This window comes from Dipodomys merriami, unplaced genomic scaffold, assembly GCF_024711535.1.
Source record: "Dipodomys merriami isolate MVZ:Mamm:240054 unplaced genomic scaffold, mDipMer1.0.p SCAF_935, whole genome shotgun sequence".
Classification (NCBI taxonomy): Eukaryota; Metazoa; Chordata; class Mammalia; order Rodentia; family Heteromyidae; genus Dipodomys; species Dipodomys merriami.
This window is the reverse complement of record NW_027206552.1, coordinates 86,689-111,273: the sequence shown is the minus strand read 5'-3', so window position 1 is coordinate 111,273 and position 24,585 is coordinate 86,689. Positions and strand designations below refer to the sequence as shown.

General features: G+C 52.7%; 2 protein-coding genes across 4 annotated transcripts; both read right to left on the bottom strand.

Annotated features, from left to right (window-relative positions):
• Window positions 1-316: 316 nt before the first annotated feature.
• LOC138821743 (serine/threonine-protein phosphatase PGAM5, mitochondrial) lies at window positions 317-10,618 on the bottom strand. 3 transcript variants are annotated; one of them, XM_070014134.1, is made up of 6 exons: window positions 10,395-10,618; window positions 8,874-9,052; window positions 3,271-3,396; window positions 3,081-3,169; window positions 2,849-2,982; window positions 317-585 (listed from the first exon to the last, which is right to left on the bottom strand). In XM_070014134.1, exons 1-6 carry the CDS (start codon window positions 10,583-10,585, stop codon window positions 435-437), a joined length of 870 nt encoding a protein of 289 aa, XP_069870235.1. In that variant the 5' UTR covers window positions 10,586-10,618; the 3' UTR covers window positions 317-434. The 3 variants fall into 3 exon arrangements, with proteins under 3 accessions (XP_069870235.1, XP_069870236.1, XP_069870237.1); XM_070014135.1 differs by having other exon boundaries at window positions 2,849-2,979; window positions 10,395-10,617; XM_070014136.1 differs by lacking the exon at window positions 10,395-10,618 and adding an exon at window positions 9,793-9,839.
• Window positions 10,619-12,280: 1,662 nt separating this feature from the next.
• On the bottom strand, window positions 12,281-24,420 carry LOC138821744 (peroxisomal membrane protein 2). The gene is made up of 5 exons (XM_070014137.1): window positions 24,261-24,420; window positions 20,564-20,677; window positions 16,675-16,837; window positions 14,933-15,052; window positions 12,281-12,577 (listed from the first exon to the last, which is right to left on the bottom strand). The coding sequence occupies exons 1-5, from the start codon at window positions 24,380-24,382 to the stop codon at window positions 12,509-12,511; spliced, it is 588 nt and encodes a 195-aa protein (XP_069870238.1). The 5' UTR covers window positions 24,383-24,420; the 3' UTR covers window positions 12,281-12,508.
• Window positions 24,421-24,585: the final 165 nt, after the last annotated feature.

The following is a 24,585-nucleotide window of genomic DNA, read 5'->3' as shown; positions in this document are numbered from 1 at the left end:
TCAAAAATACTTAAATGACAAGAGTTTTCAGAAATGAAGAGTATAAGAAGCAAGATGAGGTGGAAACAAAAGGCCATCTTGTCTGACAGGCTTTCTATCAAACCCGGGATTACTGGGCAGCTGTGGTTAAGACCTTAGTGCAAATCTCAATGAAGCCAGCTCTCCCTAGAACAAGCCTGCCTTTGCCTGAGAATTTTTTGCCCCACACTCCACAGGGTTGTTCTGAAAGGGCACATAGGGTAGAGAAGCCACTGGCCAGAATGGTTTCCCTTTTTAGCGTGGGCTAAAAATAAGCACCCAAATACAGCATGAGACATTTGCATACTTTCCTGCCAGCCTCTTCGTTGAAACACAAAATGACACTGTAGTGCTGCCTGGACAGGGAAAGAAGGCTCGAGTCAGGATGCCACTTGAAAAGGATCTCACAGGTAGCCTCAGGACCGGGTGATCTTCTCGGGGGGCATGAATCCTGTGTCCCCAAGGGCTCTGAGAGCAACACGACCATTGGGTCGAATCACCAAGTGAGTGATGCTCCCATTGTTGAGGGACAGACGGAGCCAACCTTCTGGAGGAAACTGTAGGGCTCTGGGAAGGAAGAGAAAAGGCAGTAGTGGGAGGAGCAGGCCTGCATCACATACAATTCAATGTCTGCTTTTCCAGTGTAATAAGGAGAAAGCCAAACACAGGGCTAGATCAGTTTCTCATTAGATTCAAGAATTTTTCCTGGATGGAAATGTGACCTACATCCTGAGCATTTTCATGCTCTTACTTATTTTTCTTTCTCAGTCGTGAGGCCTGAACTCTGGGCCTGGGTGCTGACCCTCAGTTCTTCAGCTCAAGGCTAGCACTCCACCCCTTGAGCCACAGCAGCACTTCTGGATTTTTCTGCTTATGTGGTACTGCAGAATTGGCCCCGGGGTCTCATGCATGCTAGGCAAGCACTTTACCATGAGCCACATTCCTAGCCTATGCTGGCACAAGTCTTCAGCTTTAAGAAGCAACCTTGAGCTGTACCCAGTTTGATCCAGCAACCTCTCTAACATTACCTGCTGCGGGTCTTTCAGGCTTTTGTTTTGGTGATTCGAGATGAGTCTCATACTTTACTGGGCTTGTCACAGAACTGCAGTTCTGGGATCTCAGCCTCCAAAGTAGCTAGGATTACCTGGTGCCCTCAGGCTGCCTTTTATTTATTTATTTATTTTTGGCCGGTCATGGATCTTGAACTCTGGGCCTGGGCGTTGTCCCTCAGCTCTTCAGCTCAAGGCAAGTGCTCTACCGCTTGAGCCACAGCACCACTTCCGGTTTTCTAGTGCTTTATTGAAGATGATAGTCTCACAGACTTTCCTTGTCCGGGTTGGCTTTGAACTGCAATCCTCAGATCTCAGCCTCCTGAGTAGCTAGGATTATAGGTGTGAGCCACTGGCACCCGGCTCAAGCTGCCTTTTAATGTCTCCTCTCAAGTACTGTACCTCACAAATCCTCAACAAAACCAGCAGTAGGCATCATGAGCCCTAGTGGTAGCCCTGCCTCTCCTCACAGTGCTCTATCGACTTAGGTAAGCATGGCTGTATTTCAGCACAAGCTTTGGGTCTCATGACACTGTTAAGAGTGTCAACTTGGGCTGGGAAGGTGACTCATTGGTAGAGTGCTTGCCTTGCATGCATGAGGCCCTGGGTTCAATTCCTCAGCACCACATAAGCAAAAAGAAAAAAGCCAGAAGAGGCATTGTGGCTCAAGTGGTAGAGCGCTAGCCTTGAGCTGAAGAGCTGAGGGACAGCGCCCAGGCCCAGAGTTCAGGCCCCACAATTGGACCCCCCCCCCCCCAAAAAAAAAAAACAAAAAAACAGTGTCAACTTAAGCACAGAGGTCATGGTATGTTCACAAGCTAAGAGGAACAAATGGGATGGATCTCAGCAAACGGCCTAAAGAAATTTGCTCTTATTGTAGTATGTGAGCCAGGCCAGAAGGATCCTCAATAGCCTGTTTCTGGAGGCCAGGGCTCCCACAGCATCTGACCCCATGCGATGCCTGAGGGGAGCAGCCATTATGGACAGTGGGGTCATGGATGGTCCTGAGGAGTGGAGACCAAGTGCATGGCTTCAGGCAGCATCATCCACTAGGGCTCTTCTGTTACTAGCAATCTTATTTGTAACCTGGTAAGAGGCAGCCCTTGGCTACTGAAACCCTAGTATTTTCCTAAGAGGCCCAGGAGGGAGGAGGGAATTAAGCAAGAGCCCTCTGCAGTGTGTGGCTGCTGGTCTTATATAACCTAAAACATTCTGTGGTAGACTGAAAAAAAGGACCCCAAAAAAGCCCCCAACAGAGTACTCTGAACAGTAAAACTGAGTCACAGAATCCCAAACCCACAAGGGAAACATCATACACTTGTCTGGATGGAGAGAGACATCGCCTCAAAATCTGTGAACAAACTCAGCAGAAGCTACCAATGGATCCTAAAAGCTGTCTGTCCAAGTGTGAGGGAAATGATTTTTGCACATTGCCTTGCACAGAGCTGTTGGGCACGTGGACCATCTCAACAAGCCTTGCCAGAAGACCTTTTGGCACCAGGAGCTCAAGAAAGCACACCAGAGACAACAAAAAGATGTTCTACACATAACAGACAGAGCCCCACCAGTGTCCTGAGACTCGGGAGCTCCCCAGCTGGAGGAATCCAAGGGCCAGGAAGGGTACAAGCTGCTCCACAGAGCAGCATCAGGGCACTAGGTGGAGGGTTTTCATTTCTACATCATTCACTGAATGACAGTGTTCACAACATTCACATTCTGTCCCCAGTGACCTGTGGGCATGTGACTTCCACCTCCCGGGCCAAGTCCATGGCAGTGCCTACCTGCATACAATGTAGCGAATGACATTGGCATGACATATGAAGATTTCGTAGCTGTCCTCTTCTTGTTTGGCATCTGCCCGGTGGATATAGTTCCGGAAGGCAGCCTCAATCCGGGCTCCATCTTCATAATACTGCTGGGAACAGAGCAAAGGATGGTCAGTGTGGAGCAGATGAGGCTGAGGACAGCAGGACAAGTGTCTCAACCTTCAGGCCTGTAGGGGAGCATTGTTACCACAGCATCTGGCTTCCAGTGGGACACAGGAGGGTCGGGCTCGATGGGAGCGCCTTCCCGCAGCAGATCTGTGCTGACTCTGCAGACACCTGGGGAGGACAGGGACAGGCTCAGCGGTGGGTCTGAGAACCAACGTGCCCTTGCTAGGCTGAGGCACCAGAGTTGCCTGCCACTGGCACCCAGCACTCACCTGGCAGGTGCTTGCTGATGATGTCTGTGGTCTCGACAGCACGTGTCATGGAGGAATGGACAATTTTATTAAACCTCAACCCCAAGCTCGCAAGTCGGAGTCCGGTAAGTTCAGCCTGTTCCCGGCCTGCAAGGAGAACAACTTGAGAACCTCACTCCCATGGGCCTTCCACTGCACACTGCACAGCAATGAGAGCAAAGGCCAGTGAAGGTCCTGCCTCAGGAGCCCTCGGCCGACCCAGGACCAGGGCCCCAGGGAGCAGATTCTCCTCAACCTCACAGAGAAGTCATCTGGAAACCTGCCAGCTGTGGAGCTGGGGCCACCTGCATTCTGTACATGTCCAAACACACCAGCTAAATGAACCAAGGGGCAGACACAGACACTGACTGCAAACACATGCTTTCTCTCTGATGTATTTTAGCACTGGATGAAAATGCCCCATGACGGCGCTGGGAAGGTGGCTCAGTGGTAGAGCGCTTGCCTTGCATGCCTGCCCTGGGTTCGATTCCTCAGCACCACATAATCAGAAAAAAAAAAAGCCGAAAGTGGCGCTGTGGCTCAAGTGGTAGATGTTAGCCTTGAGCTGAAGAGCTGAGGGACAGCGCCCAGGCCCAGTGTTCAGGCCTCATGACCGGATCCCAAAAAAAAGAAAAAAAAAAAAAGAAAATGCCCCATGACATCATTTTCTGAGGTGGTGGCCATGTGTATTCTCTACTTCCTGTTTATGTACAGGAACAGAAGTTCTTCCAGGCAGCAGAGTAGCTTGGTGAAGAACAGGCTTGGAAACTCTTCTGCCACCAAATATTTGAATATCTGCACAAAAAGGAAATGTCTCATTCAAATAGAGAAAACGTCACAAAATACAGGAAAAGCCAGCTAGTGTTTAGAGGCCTTATAACCTCAGTATGTGGATGAAAGCTTGGCCACAAAGCCATCCTAAAGTTCTCAACTCAAGAACAAAAGAAAAAGCCAAGCCAGGTACCAGTGGCTCACGCCTATAATCCTAGCTACTCAGGAGGCTGAGATCTGAAGATCACGGTTCAAAGCCAGCCCAGGCAGGTAAGTCCATGAGACTCTTATCTCCAATAAACCACCAGAAAACCGAAAGTGGTGCTGTGGCTCAAGTAGTAGAGCACTAGCCTTGAGCTGAAGAGAGCAGGGACGGTGCCCAGGCCCAGAGTTCAAGCCCCATGACCAACCCCCCCCCCCAAAAAAAAAGAAAAAGAAAAAGCCAGGCGCAAGTGGCCCACACCTGTAACCAAGCTACTCAGGAGGTGTGGTTTAAAGCCAGCCTGGGCAAGGAAGTCTGTGAGACTCTTATCTCCAACTAACCACCAGAAAACCAGAAGTGGTGCTGTGACTCAAGTAGCAGAGCACTAGCCTTGAGCTGAAGATCTGAGGGACAGCGCCCAGGCCCAGAGTTCAGGCACCACGACTGGCAGTTTAAAAAAAAACAACAAAAAACAATAAAACAAAGCATCATACATTCCAAGGGTCAACAACTTCACAGTAATAGATGCTAAGACCAGTGAAGAAGAAAGCTCAAAGAACCCAGAAGCATGATTACAATGACCAATGAGGCGGGGGAGCCTGCCTCAAGGGAGAACCGGTCTCACACGGGTAAGGCCTGGGGTTGAATCCCTCCTACCACCACCAGATGGAAGGAAGAAAAGCATGATCAGTGAAAGGGGACGTGCACAGAAACTGAAACAATTCAGAGGATATAAACAACTGCAAAACCTCAGTGAAAATACAAATAAAGAGTTGAAGTTAAAAAAAAAACAAAACAGCCAGGCACTGGTGGCTCACGCCTGTCATCCTAACTATTCAGGAGGCTGAGACCTGAGGATCATGGTTCAGAGCCAGCCCGGGCAGGAAAGTCCATGGGACTCTTATGTCTAATAAACCACTAGAAAACCGGAAGTGGTGGGCTGGGAAGGTGCTCAGTGGTAGAGCGCTTGCCTTGCATGCCTGAGGCCCTGGGTTCGATTCCTCAGCACCACATTAGCAAAAAGAAAAAAGCCGGAAGTGGCGCTGTGGCTCAAGTAGTAGAGCACTAGCCTTGAGCTGAAGAGCTGAGGGACAGCGCCCAGGCCCCACGACCGGACCCCAAAAAAACCCAAAAAAAACGGAAGTGGTACTGTGGCTCAAGTGGTAGAGCACTCATCTTGAGCTGAAGAGTGCAGGGACAGTGCCTAGGCCCAGAGTTCAAGTCCCACAACTGACAAAACAAAAAACAAAACAAAACACCTGAAACCCTGAAAATGATAACCTCACTCACTATTTAAGTCAAATATAAAGCTCTGGCAAGTCTCTCCAGTAAAGCAGAAAAAGTTGAAGACGTTATCAGATCTTGGTAAGGTGATTATGTGAATATATCCCCACCCCTCCTTTGTGTTGGTCGTGTGGCTTGAACTCTGGGCCTTGGCATTGTCTGTGAGCTCTTCAGCTCAAGGCACTCACTCTAGCACTTGAGCCACAACTCAACTTCTAGTTTTCTTTTTTGTTTTTGTTTTTTTTTTTGTCGGCCGTGGGGCTTGAACTCTGGGCCTGGGCACTGTCCCTCAGCTCTTCAGCTCAAGGCGAGCGCTCTACCACTTGAGCTACAGCGCCACTTCCGGTTTTCTGGTCGTTTATTGGAGATAGGAGTCTCACGGTCTCTCCTGCCCGGGCTGGCTTTGAACCGCGATCCTCAGATCTCAGCCTTCTGAGTAGCTAGGATTACAGGCGTGAGCCACCAGCACCCGGCCCAACTTCTAGTTCTCTGCTGGTTAATTAGAGTTAAGAGTCTCACAGCCTTCTCTTCCCGGGCTGGCTTTCAACAGCAATCTTCAGATTTGAGTCTCCTGAGTAGCTAGGAATAAAGGCTTGAACCACTGGCGCCTGGCAAAGGTGGATAGATTAAGAATAGTTAAGGGCTGAGAATATGGCTTAGTGGTAGAGTGCTTGCATAGCATGCATAAAGCCCTGGGTTCAATTCCTCAGTACTATATAAACAGAAAAGGCCATAAGGGGAACTGTGGCTCTAGTGGTAGAGCGCTGGCCTTGAGCAAAAGCAGCTCAGGGACAGTGCCCAGGCACTGAGTCAAGCCCTAGGACTGGCAAAAAAAAAAAAAAAAAGTTAAATGAAGAAACAGACTGGGAGTGTGGCTTAGTGGTAGAGTGCTTGCCTAGCATGCATGAAGCCCTGGGTTTGATTCCTCAGCACCACATATACAGGAAAAAACAGAAGTGGTGCTGTGGCTCAAACAGTAGAGAGCAAAAGCAGCTCAGGCACAGTGCCCAAGACTGGCAAAAAATAAATAAATTTCCTCAAGCTGGGTATTGGCGGCTCACAAATATAATCCTAACTACTAAGGAGGTTGAGATCTGAAAATCATGGTTCAAAGCCAGCCTGGACATGAAAGTCCATGAGATTCTTATCACCAATTAACCAACAGAAAAGCCAGAAGAGGAGCTGTGGCTCAAGTGGTACACTGCCAGCCTTGAGCAAAAGCAGCTCAGGAACAGTGCCTAGGCCCTCAAAGTCCCAGGACTGGCAAAAAGAAAAAGAAAAAAAGAAACAGGGAAAATATTAAGAAGTACAAGTGTAACCTTCAAAACCTGTGAGACAGAAGAATAAGTGCACACTAAAGGGACAGAAAGCATATCCAATAAACGAGAAAATTTCCCAAATCTTGAGAAAGTAGCCACTAGGAACAGGAGGCCTTTAAGACACCTAACACATCCTAAATAGAACAGTAACTGTTCAGAACAAAGAATGAATACAGGAAATTACAGAGAAATGGATGGGAGTGAAGCAAGCCAGATTCAAGCCAGAGCCAAGGTCACGTTTTCTCTCCTGTGTGCACGCTAGACCTAAACGATAATAAGCACATATATACATTCACAGGGAAATGTATACACACATAGACAGACAGGTAAAGGGAGACAGAGCAAGTTTACAAGATGAGGGTAAATGATACTAAATTCATTGTAAAGGAGGACAGCAAACAAAACTCACTGAGAGGGGCTGGGGGGGAGTGGGAGTAAGTGGTCACTCTGGTTAAAATAGTATGTATGCATGTGTGAAATACCAGTGAAGCCTCTTTGAACAAGTTTACACACACACACAGAATGTAAAAGAGATTCTGCTCAGTGTGTGCATACTAGTAGAGGGGAGAGGAGAGGGTACAGGAGAGTGAGTATCAAAATATTTTATGTACCTTTGTAAAGAAAAAAGAATGAAGCTTGTTGAACCTGGTTTGACTCTGATCAAGTTACTTTGTAAATATATATGGACATCTCAAATGAAACCCCCAGCTGAGCATGGGGCTCATGTCTGTAACCCTAGCTACTCAGGAGGCTGAGATCTGAGGATCACAATTCAGAGCCAGCTCAGGCAGAAAAGTTGGTGAGACTTACCTCCAATAAACTACTCAGAAAACACCAGAAGTTGACACTGTGGCTCAAGTGATAGTGTTAGCCTTGAACACAAAGAAGTTCAAGGACAGTGCCCAGGCCAAGTTCAAGCCCAAGACCAGCAAACAGTAACAAAAGAAATCCCCTGGATAACTAGTTGATGCTAATAAAAAAAAAAAATGTGTAGTACAAAAAAAGTTGTTGAAGCTGGGCACCAGTGGCTCCCGCCTGTAATCCTGGTGACTCACGAGGCTGAGATCTGAGGATCATGGTTCAAAGCCAGCCCGGGCAGGAAAGTCCGTGAAACTCTTATCTCCAATAAACCACTAGAAAACCAGAAGTGGCCCTGTGGCTCAAGCTGTAGAGCTCTGGCCTTGAGCTGAAGAACTAAGGGACAGCACCCAGGCCCAGAGTTCAAGCCCCACAACCAAAAAAAAAAAAAAAAAGTTATTGAAATTCAACCAGGTGTGGTGTGCACCTACTGTCGCAAAGCATATTTACTGACAATGACAACATCCAGGTATGGGCTGATGACCCCCAAACACAGGGAAGTGTTTTTATTTTGGGGTTGGTTTTTTTTTGGTGCTGGCACTGGGACTTAAACTTAGGGCCTAGACCTGGGCACTGTCCCTTAGCTTATTTTCACTCAAGGCTAGTGCTCTACCTCTTGAGCTGTAGCTCCACTTCCAAGATTTTAACGGTTGATTAGGGATAAGAATCTCATGGAGAACTTTCCTGCCCAGGCTGACTTCTGAGATCCTCAAACCTCAGCTTCCTGAGTAGCTAGCATTATTACATGAGTGAGCCACCAGTGCCCTACCATTTCCAGCTTTTGGTGGCTGATTGAAGATAAGGCTCTTCTGACTTTCCTACCTGAGTTTTTGTTGTTGTTGTGCCAGCACTGGGGCTTGAACTCAGGGCTTCTCACTCTGGCTCAGCTTTATCCGTTCATTAATGGTACTTTCCCACTTGAGCAACACCTCCACTTCTAGATTTTCTGCTGGTTAATTAGAGGTAAGAGTCTCACAGATTTGCCTCGGCTAACTTCCAACCTCCATCCCCAGATCTCAGCTTCCTGAGTAGCTACGATTATATGCTTGATCCATTGGTGCCTAGACCAGCATGGGTTTGGGGAGAGTCAGTACCCTGAGAACATTTGGGGCCAAACAAGGAGTCAGCAGGATCCAAGGCTCAGCACATACCCAGGGGGGTCAGAGTCCGGTCCTTTTCCATGGAGCCATCCACATGGTACTGGGAGTGCCTGATGAGGAAGATGTGCCTTGTGGCCTTGGCTTTGTAATGGTCTAGCCTGGACGCTAGTTCTTCTTCTCCAGATTCCACATTCCTCTTTCTCAGGTTGATTAGAGAAAGTGGTTCTCGCCTAATGGGAAAGATAAGATGGCATGCCTTTCAGTATCTGGGAGGACGGGGAAAAACCAGGACCAGTATTCTCAAGCTGGAGAAGCCATCGCTAAGAGCATACTTGCACTCTTTACCGCACACTCTACAGTGCCCCGGCACTGGTTGGGGCTCATGGAACTGAAGCTACTAAAGGTTAACTGTGAGTTAGGGAACAACACAAATCAAACCTGTTAAAATTCATTCATACTGGTGGAAGAGGAAAGTGTAGAGAGCACTAAAGTGATGATAGCTGTTTAGAAGGGCCAATTGCACACCAAAGCCAAGGTTGACAGTGAGGGGCCTGAGGCCAGACACCAGAGAACGTTTGGAAGCTACAGACAAAAAAAGAAAGCCACAGACGGGAGAGAGAGGCCAGAGCTTCACCACGTAAAGCTCTGGGCACTTCTAGCATGGACAAGTGGCTACAAGAAAAGGCATTCTCTCCTGAGTCCCTTTCTTGTGGTTGATCAGTCCTATCTGCCATGAGACCTTCTCCAAAGGACTTAAGATCCTCCATCTTTCCTGCCACAAATCCAGACAATGCTTGGATCATAAGTTTAAATCAGTAAAGCAGGACTTCACTTTTAGTTCTACTTCACGCCAATTTCCTGGCCTCAAAAGTATTTTCCTCCAAAGGGCCTCAAGTTTAGTGCACTCTATTCTGTTTTTGTTCTTGGAGGCAGGGTCTCCTAGACATTTGCCAAGGCTTCTCAAACTCACTCTGTAGCCCAAGCTGGGCTTGAACTCTGCATCCTCCTGCCTCAAGCTCTTGCGCGCCACCGTGAGGGGAGAAGCCATGAGCAAAACAAACCCCAACCGAGGCACCGGCCGGCACCGGCGTGAGCACCCGAGGACGCGGGACGGGGCGGCCACGGCCAGGTCCCACCCTGGGGCGAGAGCTCGGCACCGGGCTGGGCGGGCGGCTCAGGGGTGACCCAGAAGAAGAAAAAGCCCGACCCTGGCCGCAGAGCCGGGCCCCGCTGGTGACGGCGGTGCGGCCGGGCCGGGGCCCATCTCCAGCGACACGGGACGCCGGACACCGGAGGCGGCGCTGCGGGGCCGAGTTCAAGGCCCACGGCCGACAGGACGGGGCGGGGGGGGGGGGGGGGATCGGCCTCGGTCCGGAGCCGCCGTTCCCCGTTTCTCCCGCCCTCCCTCCATCCCTCCCTCCCCCCCCGCCCTCCCTCCCTCCCCCCCCGCCCTCCCTCCCTCCCCCCCGCCCTCCCTCCCTCCCTCCGGCCCCCCGCCTTTCCCCCGTCCCCCCGCCCTCCCCCCGTCCCCCCGCCCCCCCGCCCTCCCCCTCGCCCCCCCCCGCCGCCTACCTGTCCCAGTTCGGGTCCCAGACGCCGGGCCTCGCCCGCGCGCTCCCGGCCCAGGCCTGCGGCTCGCCCCCGCGCGGCTCCGCGTCGCCGCCCGCCCGCGGCTTGCCCACCGCGACCGCCGAGAAGAGCACGGCGGCCGAGCCCCCGGCCAGCCCGCAGGCCGCGAGCTGCAGCGCCTGCCGGAACGCCATGCCGCCCCGCGCGCGGAAGGACGGCCCGCGGCGGGACGGCGCGCGGCGCGGGACATACTTCCGCGCACGCGCGCTCGGCCGGCGGAAGCCCCGCCCCCGGGGCGTCCGGGCCGCGAGGGCCGCTGGGAGCTCGGCGGCGGGCGCGGGCGGCGGGGCTGTGCGCGGCGGGCGCGCGGGGTCTGCTGGCGGGACTTCGCCTCGTGGAGCCAGGGTGGCCGCTCCCGGGCCCGCGCCCCGTCTGCGGAGCCTCCCAGCCGCTGCCTCGCCGGGCGCGCGCCCGCTGTGCGCTCACAATGTCCCCGCCCGAGGACGCGGGGCGCGGGGCCCGCGGGGAGGCCGGGAAACGCGGCCGGGGCGCGGGGAGGCCCGGCGGGGGCTCAGCCCGGCGGGGACCCGGCTCAGCCCGGGGGGGGGGGACCCGGCTCAGCCCGGGGGGGGGGGACCCGGCTCAGCCCGGGGGGGGGGACCCGGCTCAGCCCGGCGGGGACCCGGCTCAGCCCGGGGGGACCTCAGCCCGGCTCAGCCCGGGGGGGCCCCGGCTCAGCCCGGGGGGGACCCGGCTCAGCCCGGGGGGGGGACCCGGCTCAGCCCGGGGGGGGGAACCCGGCTCAGCCCGGGGGGGGGGACCCGGCTCAGCCCGGGGGGGGGGGGGACCCGGCTCAGCCCGGGGGGGGGGACCCGGCTCAGCCCGGGGGGGGGGGACCCGGCTCAGCCCGGGGGGGGGAACCCGGCTCAGCCCGGGGGGGGGGACCCGGCTCAGCCCGGGGGGGGGGGGACCCGGCTCAGCCCGGGGGGGGGGGGGACCCGGCTCAGCCCGGGGGGGGGGGGGACCCGGCTCAGCCCGGGGGGGGGGGGACCCGGCTCAGCCCGGGGGGGGGGGGGACCCGGCTCAGCCCGGGGGGGGGGGGGACCCGGCTCAGCCCGGGGGGGGGGGGGACCCGGCTCAGCCCGGGGGGGGGGGGACCCGGCTCAGCCCGGCAGGGGCCCGGCCCGGCCCGTTGACACACAGTAGACATCCATTCAGCCCTGGAGTCTGGGAAGCTCCAGATGCTGGCGCTGCCGGCCTCTGCAGCCTTTGGATGAGGACAGACGCCCTCCGGAAGGACTCGGGTTTGGTGGTCTGAGCCGCGCCCCTCCTGACAGGGCTTCAGGTTTACGCCCAAGCCGGCCTGGGTATGACTCACCTACTTACACTTCTTGCACACCTAGCACAACAGACTCGACACTGTGCCCAGCGGCTGGTTAACACCGGTGTCTCGCCAACTTTTCCCCAGGGCTGGCCTTGAACGGTTATCCTGATCTCTGCCTCCTGAGCAACTGCCCAAGACCCCACTTCTAAATATCCCTGCAACGAGGATCACGCTGCAGGAGTTTTCCAGGGGACACATTCAAACCATGTATTTCATACTAAGTAAAATAAGCTGGTCATAAAGAATGTGAATCCACCCTTAGGGGTTTCCTGGCCTCGAATTCATAGACAAAGTGTAAGGGGTGGCTGTCAGATCAGGAAGAAGAAACAGGGTTGGGGTTTAAAGTAAACAAATGAGTGGCCAATACTGATGGTAAAGCATACTGCTAACTGCACTTAAATTGTAAGCTTCCCTTTATATATATTTTAACATAAAAGAATAAAAACCTGGCTGTGCATTTCTCCCCAAACAGCAAATGTTTTAAGAAGTCACAACCACCATGGAAGCAGCTGCATCACCCTTTATTGTCACCCTCATCTGGTTGAAGGTGACAGCTGAAGTCCTTCTGCTTTCCAAGTCAGCTGCTGCCTTTCTAAAGCACCAGGTGCTGACATTGACATTTGTTTCTCCTCCTGTGATTCTGAAGGGTCTTGAATCAGGATTTAGAATTAGGTGAAGTCCCCCCCCCCCAGTAGGTGATTCCCCCAGGTCTCTGTCCATAGTGCATCTGAAGTCACTTCCTCAGAGAGGCCAGGTAGGCATACCAGAACAAAGCTGCCAGGTTGGCAAAGAGCACGCGGAACTGCCAAGAGAACAGGTGGGGCGTGGTAAGCAGAAGGCCTGACCTTACCCAAGAAACCAGCAAAAAGGACTTGTACTTCTCCTTTACTGAACACTTAAGCTTGGGACTGCTCCCTCCCCGGGGCAGGCCACTGTGTAAAATCCACATGGCACCCAGCCTGCCCCTGCTCCCCTGCCTGCCTCTGACCCCATGGCACTTGTTTTAATCTGGACTTAATCCCATCCCTGTCACCTTTAGTCAGGTGCTGTCTATCCTATCTCTGGCAAGTAGCTCCATGTCTCCCTTGCTAATCACAGGTCTAGAGCAGTGGGACACACAGTAGCTGTTACGTGAATACTGCTGAACAATGTCTCTTCCCGTTTTCTGGCCTCTGCACCCCTCCATACGCTGGGAGTCCTAAATTCTCTTCTGTGTTGCTCAGAACTCCTGAAAGCCTCTGATTCCTCTGCGGTTGCACTCTAAAAACTCCTGCCTCCTATCTCTACCTCCCCAGAGGCTGAGGACAGGTGAACCAGCTACAGGCCTATGCCAGGAGCATATCAACCCTCTGACTGGCCCCCTCTGCCCAGAATCCTCTCACCAATCAACCTACTCTCCTGACCTCTTTCCTTCCCCCTCTTTATCCCCCTCAACTAATCAGCCTACCTCCACTCCTCAGACTCAGAACACACGGGTGGCAGCCCTGTTCCATGCCCACTGGAGTGCCTTTTCTGTCACAAGGGAAGTCCCTAAGCTCAGGAAAACTGCATGCTCAGGTCAGGGAAGCTCCTGGTCCACAGGGTGGCTCCAGGGAACCCCTTTTTCAGATGCGTGTCCACCTGTCCCACAATGAGCAGTATTCTGTGAATGCCTCTTTGAGCACTTGTGCCTCTTGAGCTTCAAAGTGCCGCTCCACCCCAGCCCTTCTTCTGTTCCTCCCTGCCCCTGCACCGACCCCTCAGTGGAGTCCAGAGACCCTGTGACTGATGTACTTCCTGTCTCCCCTTCCTCATTCTCCCAATTTCCTTTCCCCATCTCCTTATGTCTTGAAACAGTCTCATGAAGGAGCGCAGGATGACCTCAACTTCATGATTCTCCTGTCTCAGCCTCCCAAGATCCTGGACTGCAGGTGTACACCACAGTGCCTAGCTAGATTTGTGATTTCTTGTGTGCCTCCAACCCACTCCATTTGAAGAATCTGGCTTCAACCCCATCTAGTGATGACATGTTCTCAGGAAGGGTGCTGATAAGGTCACTGGGCTCACACTTCTTTTTTTTTTTTGGGTCCGGTCGTGGGGCCTGAACTCTGGGCCTGGGCGCTGTCCCTCAGCTCTTCAGCTCAAGGCTAGCGCTCTACCACTTGAGCCACAGCACCACTTCCGGCTTTTTTCCTTTTGCTTATGTGGTGCTGAGGAATCGAACCCAGGGGCTCAGGCATGCAAGGCAAGCGCTCTACCACTGAGCCACCTTCCCAGCCCTGGGCTCACACTTCTGTTCGCTTGAATTTCCCACAGCTTCCACTATGCCTGACCAGCCCTTTGTCAGGCACTATGTTCCCTGGTTTTCTGCGGCTGCTTAGGAGGTATGATGTGATGACACGTGAATGTGTGTGCTCTATATGTACAGGAATGTGTGCACATCTGGTGCTGAGTGGTGTGAATGTAAATGTGTGGCAGGTACTGTGTGTGTGCAGTGTGTGTGTTTTGAGTGTGTGGGCTGGGAGTGGCCTGCCACCTCATTCCCCCATCCAACCAGGTCCTCAGCCGGGTAGCTCCCTCCAGAGGATGAGGGCACCGGCCTTTCCCCTCTGCACTGTGCAAAAATGTAGCTGACTTTCCTTCTTCTGGATTTTGAACTTTGCAAAACTCCTGGTGTCCAAGCACAACTCCAGTGAGGAGGAAGCCTTGATGTGTGAGCCCTTTTCCCTTGAATTGGGTGTCTAGGGGACGCCGATAGGTGAAGCCTGGCGAGAGGGTAGCTGCTATGCAGCATCTGCAGCAGCACTGTTCTCCACCGTCCAAATCGAGCCCAGAAACACAGGCCTGCCGCTCTCCACCAGTAGCCCCTGTGCTCCAAGTTCCCCAAGAGGAACTGCTCTGTCAGGCCTCACCCTGCTCTACTGTTCCAGCTTGCTTACTACAGTTTCTGAGCTCAAATGACCCAGAATGTTTCCATTACCAGAAAGCCCCAGAAATTGCTAAATGAATGGATGAGACTGACTGCTTAGCTCCAAATCTGCAGCGCAAGTGTTAGGGTACTGGACACTGTGCAGGGCTGGACCAGGAATCGGAATTTTATCGAAAGCAAGGCTTGAGAGAAACTACAGCCTGCCAAAGGAAAGCCCAGCAAGGCTGTGGGAAACAAGGCCATCCTTACCTGCAGAGGTACATAGTTGATGTTAATAAACTGCACGGGTGTCCACACCCTCCAGTTCATCCGAAGCGCAGGCCAGAAGCCACTCTTCATCCGGGCAGCGAAGGCATCAGCGCCCTTCCCCTGTAAGTGGGGCAGCTGTGAGAACGAGTGACCTGCTCTCTACTTCAGCTGGAAGAGACTCTTGGATTTGTCTGCCCTAGCCAACTTCAAACTAGGATCCTCTGATCTCAGTAGCTAGGATCTGAGTACCTAGGATTATAGGCATAAACCACTGGCACCCAGCCTAGGACTCTTAATACATGTAAATACACATGCAAAAAAAAAAACCTTAATAAAAATAAGAAAAGCAGATAAAAGAAATACACGTAGCAGATAAGCAAATGATATCCAACGTTATAAAGATACACAAATTGAGGAAGTGGAGCTGTGGCTCAAAGAACACTAGCCTTTAGCAAAAAAGCTTAGGGATAGCACCCAGGCCCTGGATTCAAGCCCCATGAATGACAAAAAACAAAAAACTTTAAAAACCAGTACTGGTGGCTCACACCTGTAATCCTAGATACTCAGGAGGCTGAGATGTGAGGATTGTGGTTCAAAGCCAGCCTGGACAGGAAAGTCCATGAGAATCTTATCTCCAATTAACCACCAAAAAATGGGGAAGTGGCGCTTTTAAATGGTAGAGCATGAGTTCAGGGACAGCACCCAGGCCCTGAGTTCAAGCTCCACAGCAGAGGAGAAGGAGGAGGACGAGGAGGAAGAATAGAAGAAGCAGAGGAGGAGGAGGAGGAGGAGGAGGGAGGAGGCAAAGGAGGGAGAGGGAGAGGGAAAAAAAAGACACAGGGGCTGGGAAGGTGGCTTAATGGTAGAGCGCTTGCCTTGCATGCATGAGGCCCTGGGTTCAATTCTCAGCACCACATAAGCAGAAAAACCTGGAAGTGGTGCTGTGGCTCAAGTGGTAGAGCACTTGAGCTGAAGAGCTGAGGGACAGCGCCCAGGCCCAGAGTTCAGGCCCCACGACTGGGTCCCCCTCCCCCCCAAAAAAGAAAAGACACAAATTATGTTCTCACTGAAACATTTCTGAAGTATCATAAAGGAGTCTTAAATTTTTGTACTATGGGTCGCTTCAGAACTTGGTGAAGCCAATCAGGTTTTATAAGATACAACAAAGTATACAGAACTACAAAGGAACCAATTATCAGAATATTTGGAAACAATCCTATGGTACAATACATGTGCTGCTCTGTCAGAACACCAGTGACAAGATGTAGTAGTGCACTTGTCTAATGCTCCAAGAAATCTATAGCAACTGAGATTTGGAATCAGGATGCTTGTGATTTCTACTGAGGGAAACTAAATAATGCTAATATTGCTAAGGTTTGTCTCCTACATTTTTAAGAGAGACTGTAAAACTTTAGGTTGAGGGGCTGGGAAGGTGGCTCAGTGGTAGAGCGCTCACCTTGCATGAATGAGGCCCTGGGTTCAATTCCTCAGCACCACATAAGCAGAAAATGCTGGAAGTGGTGCTGTGGCTCAAGTGGTAGAGCACTAGCCTTGATCTGAAGAGCTGAGGGACAGTGCCCAGGCCCAGAGTTAAGGCCTGACGACCGGCAAAAAAAAAAAAAACAACAACAACTTTAGGTTGAAAGCAGTAAAAAGCTCCCAGGACTCCCAGAAGTCCTGCCTGGAACATTAGCTCTCAGAGCCACAGTGGAAACTTCATCCAGCACAAGGCCAGGACCCACCTCCAGCAGGTTCATGAAGAGGAAGAACAGCAGCAGGAAGGCTGGTGCGAAGAGCAGACGGTCTAGCAGGAGCCTCTTGACCGTGGCCAGAGGCACCTCGGGAGGGATCCAGTGTTCCATGAAGAGGTAGAAGTAGTGGCTCAGTGGTCCTGTCACAAAGAACCTGAGACCCACGGTGAGTGAGAGCCAGGCTGGTTCCCTCTGGTCCAGCTTCATCCCAAGAGCCAACCCTGGTCCTAAACCCTGCTCAGAGAACCACAGGCCTACATATATTTACTTTCTGGAAAATAATTGGGTCAGCCATTGTTTTAGCCTCAACAGAACGAAGTCCCTCCCTCCCTCCCTAAGGTTCTGTGCCCCTGCTGCCCCTACTCTTAAGTGTGTGGCCTGCCTCTCCATGCCTGCTGCTGGCAGAGCTGTGCTGTGCACGCCTGCTGTGGTATACATGTCCCCTCTGTTTCGTGGTCTGCACAGCACAGTCAAATCTATCTGGGTATATACCCCCTTTTCATCCCCTGGAAGGCAAGCATCATCATGTCTTGTCTGTCTGTCCATTGCTGTCTGTCTGTCCCTAGACAGGCTCTGGCCCTGAGAAGCAATCAATGATAAAGAAATGGACCTGCGCCGGGCGCTGGTGGCTCACGCCTGTAATCCTAGCTACTCAGGAGGCTGAGATCTGAGGATCGCGGTTCAAATCCAGCCCGGGCAGGAGAGACGGTGAGACTCCTATCTTCAATAAACCACCAGAAAACCGGAAGTGGCGCTGTAGCTCAAGTGGTAGAGCGCTCGCCTTGAGCTGAAGAGCTGAGGGACAGCGCCCAGGCCCAGAGTTCAAGCCCCACGACCAACAAAAAAAAAAAGAAAAAGAAAAAGAAATGGACCTGCCTCTGTGTTTCCAGCTTTTACTCAAGCGGGCCAGGGTGAATCTGGTGCGGAGTTCTGAAATTCCAGAGTGCACCCACAGAGGACAGAGCCCAGGAGACCCAAGCTCCAAAAAGCAATGCTGTAGGGAATGCACTGAGTGAATTTAAATCCTGATATGGAAAGTCTAGCAGGTTCTCTGATAGGCCTTGCTGCTCTGCTGTTGGGAGTTATATGGTCTGTGGGGAGAGAGCCAAGTCTTGGGCAAAGGGAAGACTATGTGGTGGGTAAGGGTACCATCTAAGGGCACTGAACACCGCTGGCATAGGACACGGCTTTAGATGCATTAGAGACAGTAACTCCAGTCAGCATGTTTGCAGATACAAAAAAGGCATCTGAATTAATGATTACAAAAAATTCATTCTAGGGCTGGGAAGGTGGCTCAGTGGCAGAGTGCTTGCCTTATATGCAAGGCCCTGGGTTTGATTCCTCAGAACCACATAAGCAGAAAAAGCCAGAAGTGGCTCTGTAGCTCAAAGAGCTGAGGGACAGCGCCCAGGCCCAGAATTCAGGCCCCAGGACAAAAAAAAAAAAAAAAAAAAAAAAATCATTCTAAGCCAGGTACCGATGGCTCACACCTGTAATCCTACCTACTCAGGAGGCTGAGATCTGAAGATTGCAGTTCGAAGCCAGCCCAAGCAGAAAAGTCCCCATGAGACTCTTTTTTGTTGGTGGTTGGTGGTGGTCGTGGGGCTGGAACTTTGGGCTTAGGAGCTGTCCCTGTGCTCTTCAGCTTAAGGCAAGTGCTCTACCACTTAAGGCACAACCCCACTTCCTCTTTTCTGGTGGCTAATTAGAGATTAGAGTCTCATGGACTTTCCTGCCCAGGCTGGCTCTGAACCTCGATCCTCAGATCTCAGCCTCCTGAGTAGCTAGGATTATAGGTGTGAGCCACCAGTGCCCGGTCCCATGAGACTCTTTTTATCAATTAACCACTCAGAAACCAGAAATGGAGCTGTGGCTCAAAGTGATAGAGTGCTAGACTTGAGCAAAGAACACAGGGACAGCACCCAGGGCCTAAGCTCAAGCCCCACACCAAAAGTAAGGTAAGATAAAATAAATTCACTCTAGGGACTAATAAAAAAATTCACTGTAGCCCCTAGAATGAATGTATGCATGCATACATGCATGTGTTTGTGTGAGTGTTGATAAAAATAGCTGAGTGCATACACATAGTCCTAGGTCTCTGCTTGAACGCAGACATTTGGGGCCTGAGTAATACAGCAAGACCCAGTCTCATACTAACAAAGTAAAATAAATCCTGAATCACTTTGCCTTTGGAATTCAGAAAGTAGTTTGGAAAGTGATGCTTTTCAGGATATATTAGTTTTCTGCATATTTACATGGTGAAAAATAACAGAATCTAATTAGCCCTATATGAGTTGCTTTTCCCCTTCTGTGAGTCCAGTGAGACTCTTGCAAGGTCTCTCATTCCTGAAATCGGGTTGTAGGTTCAGGTAAGTCATCTGCCCTCAGACTTCATTCAAAATGGAAACTACAATGCCAGGTGCTAATGGCCTACACCTGTAATCCTAGCTGCTCAGGAGGCTGAGATCTGACGATTGGAGTTCAAAGCCTGCCAGGGAAAACACCAGAAGTAGAGCTGTGGCTCAAAGTGTTATAGCACTAGACTTGAGCAAATAAGCCCAGAGACAGGGCCCATGCTGAGCTCAAGCCCCAAAAAGAAAGAGAAAGAAAGAAAGAAAGAAAGAAAGAAAGAAAGAAAGAAAGAAAGAAAGAAAGAAAGAAAGAAAGAAAGAAAGAAAGAAAGACAGAGAGAGAAAGAAAGAAAGAAAGAAAGAAAGAAAGAAAGAAAGAAAGAAAGACCTTGCAAGCCTGAGGCCCTGAGTTCGATTCCTCAGCACCACATAAGCAAAAAGAAAAAAGCCGGAAGTGGCACTGTGGCTCAAGTGGTAGAGCGCTAGTCTTGAGCTGAAGAACTGAGGGACAGTGCCCAGGCCCAGAGTTCAGGCCCCACAACCGGACCCAGAAAGAAAAAGAAAGAAAGAAAGAAAGGAAAAAGAAAGGAAGGAAGGAAGAAGGAAAGAGAGAGAAAGAAAGGGAGGGAGGGAAAAAGGGAGAGAGGAAGGAAGGGAGGAAGGGAGGGAGGAAGGGGAGAAAGCTAACTACACACAGGCACATGATGCCTGCCTAAATCTTAACTATTCAGGAGGCTGACCCAGAGCATCTCAAGTTGGAGAGCAGCCTAAACAACATACAAAAATAAAAACAAATTAAAATCTATATTAGGGACCAGGGGGTAAAGCTTAGTGGTACAGCATTTGTCTAGCATGAATGAAACCTGGGATTTGAGATTTGATCCCCAGCAACACACACACACACACACACACACACACACACACACACACACACACACACACACACACACACACACACACACACACACACACACACACACACACACACACACACACACACACACACACAGAAAATAGAACAAACAAAAATGTGTATAAAACTGACTTTTGGGCTGGGAAGGTGGCTCAGTGGTAGAGCGCTTGCCTTGCATGCTCGAGGCCCTGGGTTTGATTCCTCAGCACCACATAAGAAAAAAGAAAAAAAGCCGGAAGTGGCGCTGTGGCTCAAGTGGTAGAGCGATAGCCTTGAGCTGAAGAGCTGAGGGACAGCGCCCAGGCCCAGAGTTCAGGCCCCACGACCGGACCTCCCCCCCCCAAAAAAAATCTGACTTTTCTCTTACGATGATTACTTCAACACTTCCCCTCTCACACACCACTCAGCCAAACCCCAACCCTTTTGTTTGTATTTTACATTTCATATAGGGTCTCAAACTCCAGTCCTCTCCTGAGCAGCCAGGACTACAGCTATGCAGGCTACTTCAATGATTTTGAAAAAAATCCAAGTAAGATTATTCCAGAAGCTTGGTGTCAGGAGCCTGGCTTTGCTGTTGTCAGTCGCAGTGGGCAGCCAGCCCTTCTGTGCCACTCACCCATAAACTGCATATCTGAGAGGCCCACAGACATCTAGATTTTGAGAGTTTTCTTTCCTCTGCTTCTTCTCAATCATTTGGGCCAGGAGATTCCCAAGTGCTGACAAAATGCCGCTGTGGACAGAAAGCAATCACATGTCAGTAGCAGGCAGTGGGAAAGATGCACATTGTGCCTGGAATTAGCAGGGTTGCTCTGAGACTGAGGGTTGGTGGGATGAATCTTCATGAAAGCAGCTGCCATGGGAAGTCCCCACATCAGAAGGTAGAAACATCAAACAGTAACACATGCACACACACTAATACAGCAAAATTTCCCTTGCTGAGCTACTGTCATCCTACAGAATGCTACCCTTTGGGGCATCAGAAAGGTGTGTCGTTCTAAAAGGACAACAAAATTCTTACAATGACATTGTTCTGTGCTTTGACTATGGTATGGACATGTATGCACATGTAATAAAACTGTACAGAAACAAACTCACACATGCCGGGTGCCAGCATTCATACCTGTAATCCCAGCTACTCAGGAGAATGAGATCTGAGGATCAAGGTTCAAAGCCAGCTCAAGCAGGAAAGTCTGTGAGACTCTTATTGCCAATAAACTACTCAGAAAAAGCCAGAAGTGGAGCTGTGGCTCAAGTGGTAGAGCACTAACCTTGAGCACAAAGAGGCTCAGGGACAGTGCTCAGGCCCTGGGTTCAAGCCCCAGGACCAGCAGCAATAATAATAATAAAAAGTAAACTCATATAGATAAGTACAGGAAAAAAAAACTGGAATCTACTTAGCTGACTTAGTGATCTTCATATCCACGTCCTGAGTAGCTAGGATTACAGCTATTGAGCTGGCACCACTGTAATCCACTGATATTGCTGTGAATCGCTGGCACCCAGCCATCACCTCATTTTTTTTTCTTTTCTTTTTGGTTGTTCATGGGGCTTGAACTCTGGACCTGGACCCTGTCCTTGAGCTCTTCAGCTCAAAGGGAGCACTCTACAAGCACCATTTCCAGTTTTCTGGTGGTTTATTGGAGATAAGAGTCTCACAGACATTCCTGCCTGGGCTGGCTTTGAACCGTGATCCTCAGATCTCAGCCGCCTGAGTAGATAGGATGACAGGCGTGAGCCACCAGCATCCAGCAGCCATGACAATTCTTGATACATTTCTCTTATGCCCTGGAGTGCTCCATTTACAGAATCCAAGAAGTGAGGTCTTCCCAAAGTGACCTCTCACAGTGCTCTCAGGAGAGGCCGGCACCCGAGCTGGGTCAAGTCTGAATGGTAGGTGACCACATTCCTCCTGGGGTTTACAATGGCCTTGAATTCTTCTCCTTTGCCATAAACTGTACTCTAGTAGTTGTGTCCAACCTTGCTCTTTATTCCTAACTGCAGAACCTAGAATTCCAAGGTAGGCTTCAGAGGCAAGCCTTCTAGTCTTGGCACAGGGTGGCTGTAATTAACTGAAGCAGGCTCTTATCTTCAGTGCCTCATTCATCTACTTTCTTCCTGTAGAATGACTAGAGCAACCCTGATTGGGCCCTGAGGAGCACAACATCATGCCACAGCCAAAAGGCAAACTAATACATACTTCACAGTGCCGGTTAACAGCAGAGACTGGATTTGCTGTAGCTAATCAGTTTTATCACTTCATAAAAGCTTAGTTTCTGGTTTCCAGGGAAATAGTTATGAAAAACAAAAAACTGGGAAATCTGTGGGATGCCAACACCTAGATATTTGTAGTATGATTAACAAAATGTTTCCAATAGGGCACATGGTTCCAAGCAATCTCTGTATTAAAACTGCGTGAAGGACACTGCCACAGTAAGGTTTTTAGTTAGAGCAGGGATGGGTCCAGTTGTTCCCTCCCAGGCTAGGTTTGAAAACTATAAAATCTGGGGCTGGGAATGTGGTATAGTGGTAGAGCGCTTACCTAGAATGCATGAAGCCCTAGGTTTGATTCCTCAGCACCACATACACAGAAAAGCTGGAAGTGGTGTGGCTCAAGTAGCAGAGTGCTAGCCTTGAGCATAAGACGCTCTGGAACAGTGACCAGGCCCTGAGTTCAAGCCCAGGCCTGGCAAAGGAAAAAAAATACTATAAAATCCAAGGTTTTTAGTATGGAATACAAGGACCCTCTTGAAATGACCCTTAGCTGCTTCTTTCTCAAAGACCATCCTTTTCCAGTTTCTCCAAAATGTGCTAGTTCATCCCTTAGAACCTTTGTACCTGCTGTGCCCTCTCACCCTCCAGCTATTGCTTCACTCATCTGCAGGCTGTTCAAGACAACAGTCAATGTCACACTGTCATCTGATTCTTGTCTAGGATGGCCTCTGTGTGATAGGCTGTAGCCCCTATGTGGACCACAGTGGTGTGCTCAGCACACAGAAAGCATTCTCAGAAAAGTCAAATCAGTGGGAGGAGCGGCCCGGGGTGCCTGACTGACCGAGGGGAGGACCAGCATGTGTGTGTGTGTGACTGACTGAGCCAGAGGACCGGCCCGGGGTGACTGACCGAGGGGAGGACCGGCCCGGGGTGACTGACTGACCGAGGGGAGGACCAGCCCGGGGTGCCTGACTGACCGAGGGGAGGACCGGCCCGGGGTGACTGACTGACCGAGGGGAGGACCGGCCCGGGGTGACTGACTGACCGAGGGGAGGATGGCCGGGGTGACTGACTGACCGAGGGGAGGACCGGCCCGGGGTGACTGACTGACCGAGGGGAGGACGGCCCGGGTGACTGACCGAGGGGAGGACGGCCCGGGTGACTGACCGAGGGGAGGACAGCCGGGGTGACTGACTGACCGAGGGGAGGACGGCCCGGGTGACTGACCGAGGGGAGGACGGCCCGGGTGACTGACCGAGGGGAGGACAGCCGGGGTGACTGACTGACCGAGGGGAGGACTGGCCCGGGGTGACTGACGGAGCGGGAGGACCAAAAGTTGCACTGTAACCCCCGTAGAGCCTTCTGGAACCGGAAACTAAACCGGAGCCAGCGATGGGGGCAGCAGGGCCTTGGTGTTGGTGCTGGCAGCTCCCGTGTGCGGGCGTCCCAGGGGCCCTGCACCGCTGGGAAAGGACACCAAGGCCACGCTCGTCTGGAAGGGGGGATGCGCGGGGCCGCGGTGTCCACGCGGGACAGGCGAGGGGGCTGCGGGGCCGCGGTGTCCACGCGGGACGGGCGGGGGGGCTGCAGGGCCGCGGTGTCCACGCGGGACGGGCGAGGGGGCTGCAGGGCCGCGGTGTCCACGCGGGACGGGGGGCGCGGGGCCGCGGTGTCCACGCGGGACGGGGCCCGCGGTGTCCACGCGGGACGGGGGGCGCGGGGCCGCGGTGTCCACGCGGGACGGGGCCCGCGGTGTCCACGCGGGACAGGCGAGGGGGCTGCAGGGCCGCGGTGTCCACGCGGGACGGGCAGGGGGGCTGCGGGGCGGGGGCCCGCGGTGTCCACGCGGGACGGGCGGGGGGGGGCTGCGGGGCGGGGGCCCGCGGTGTCCACGCGGGACAGGCGAGGGGGCTGCAGGGCCGCGGTGTCCACGCGGGACGGGCGGGGGGGCTGCGGGGCGGGGGCCCGCGGTGTCCACGCGGGACGGGCGGGGGGGCTGCGGGGCGGGGGCCCGCGGTGTCCACGCGGGGATTCGGGCGCGGCGGAGTGCGGGGCTTGGCCCTGGGGTCCCCGCGTCCCGCCCTCCGTCCGCGCGCGCCCACCTGCTGGCCGCCTTGGTGAGCACCGGGTACCGCCGCAGAAGCAGCAGGTACCGGGCGAGCGCGCGCCGCGGGAGCGCCCCGAGCGCGGCCTCGGCCCGCAGCCGAGACGCCGCCGGTGCCATCGCCGTCGCTTCCCGGAGCCGCTCTGGACTCCGACCCCGCGGAGGGCGCAGGGCCCGGGGCGCGGGGCGCGGGGCGCGGGGCGGGGACGGCCTGACATTTCCAGCCCCGCCGCGGCCCGCAGCGCGGCCCAGGAGCCACCCCGCGGGGCGGGCAGCGCCGCGCCGCACATTCTCCCCGGTCCCTGGAGGGCCGCCTCCCGGAG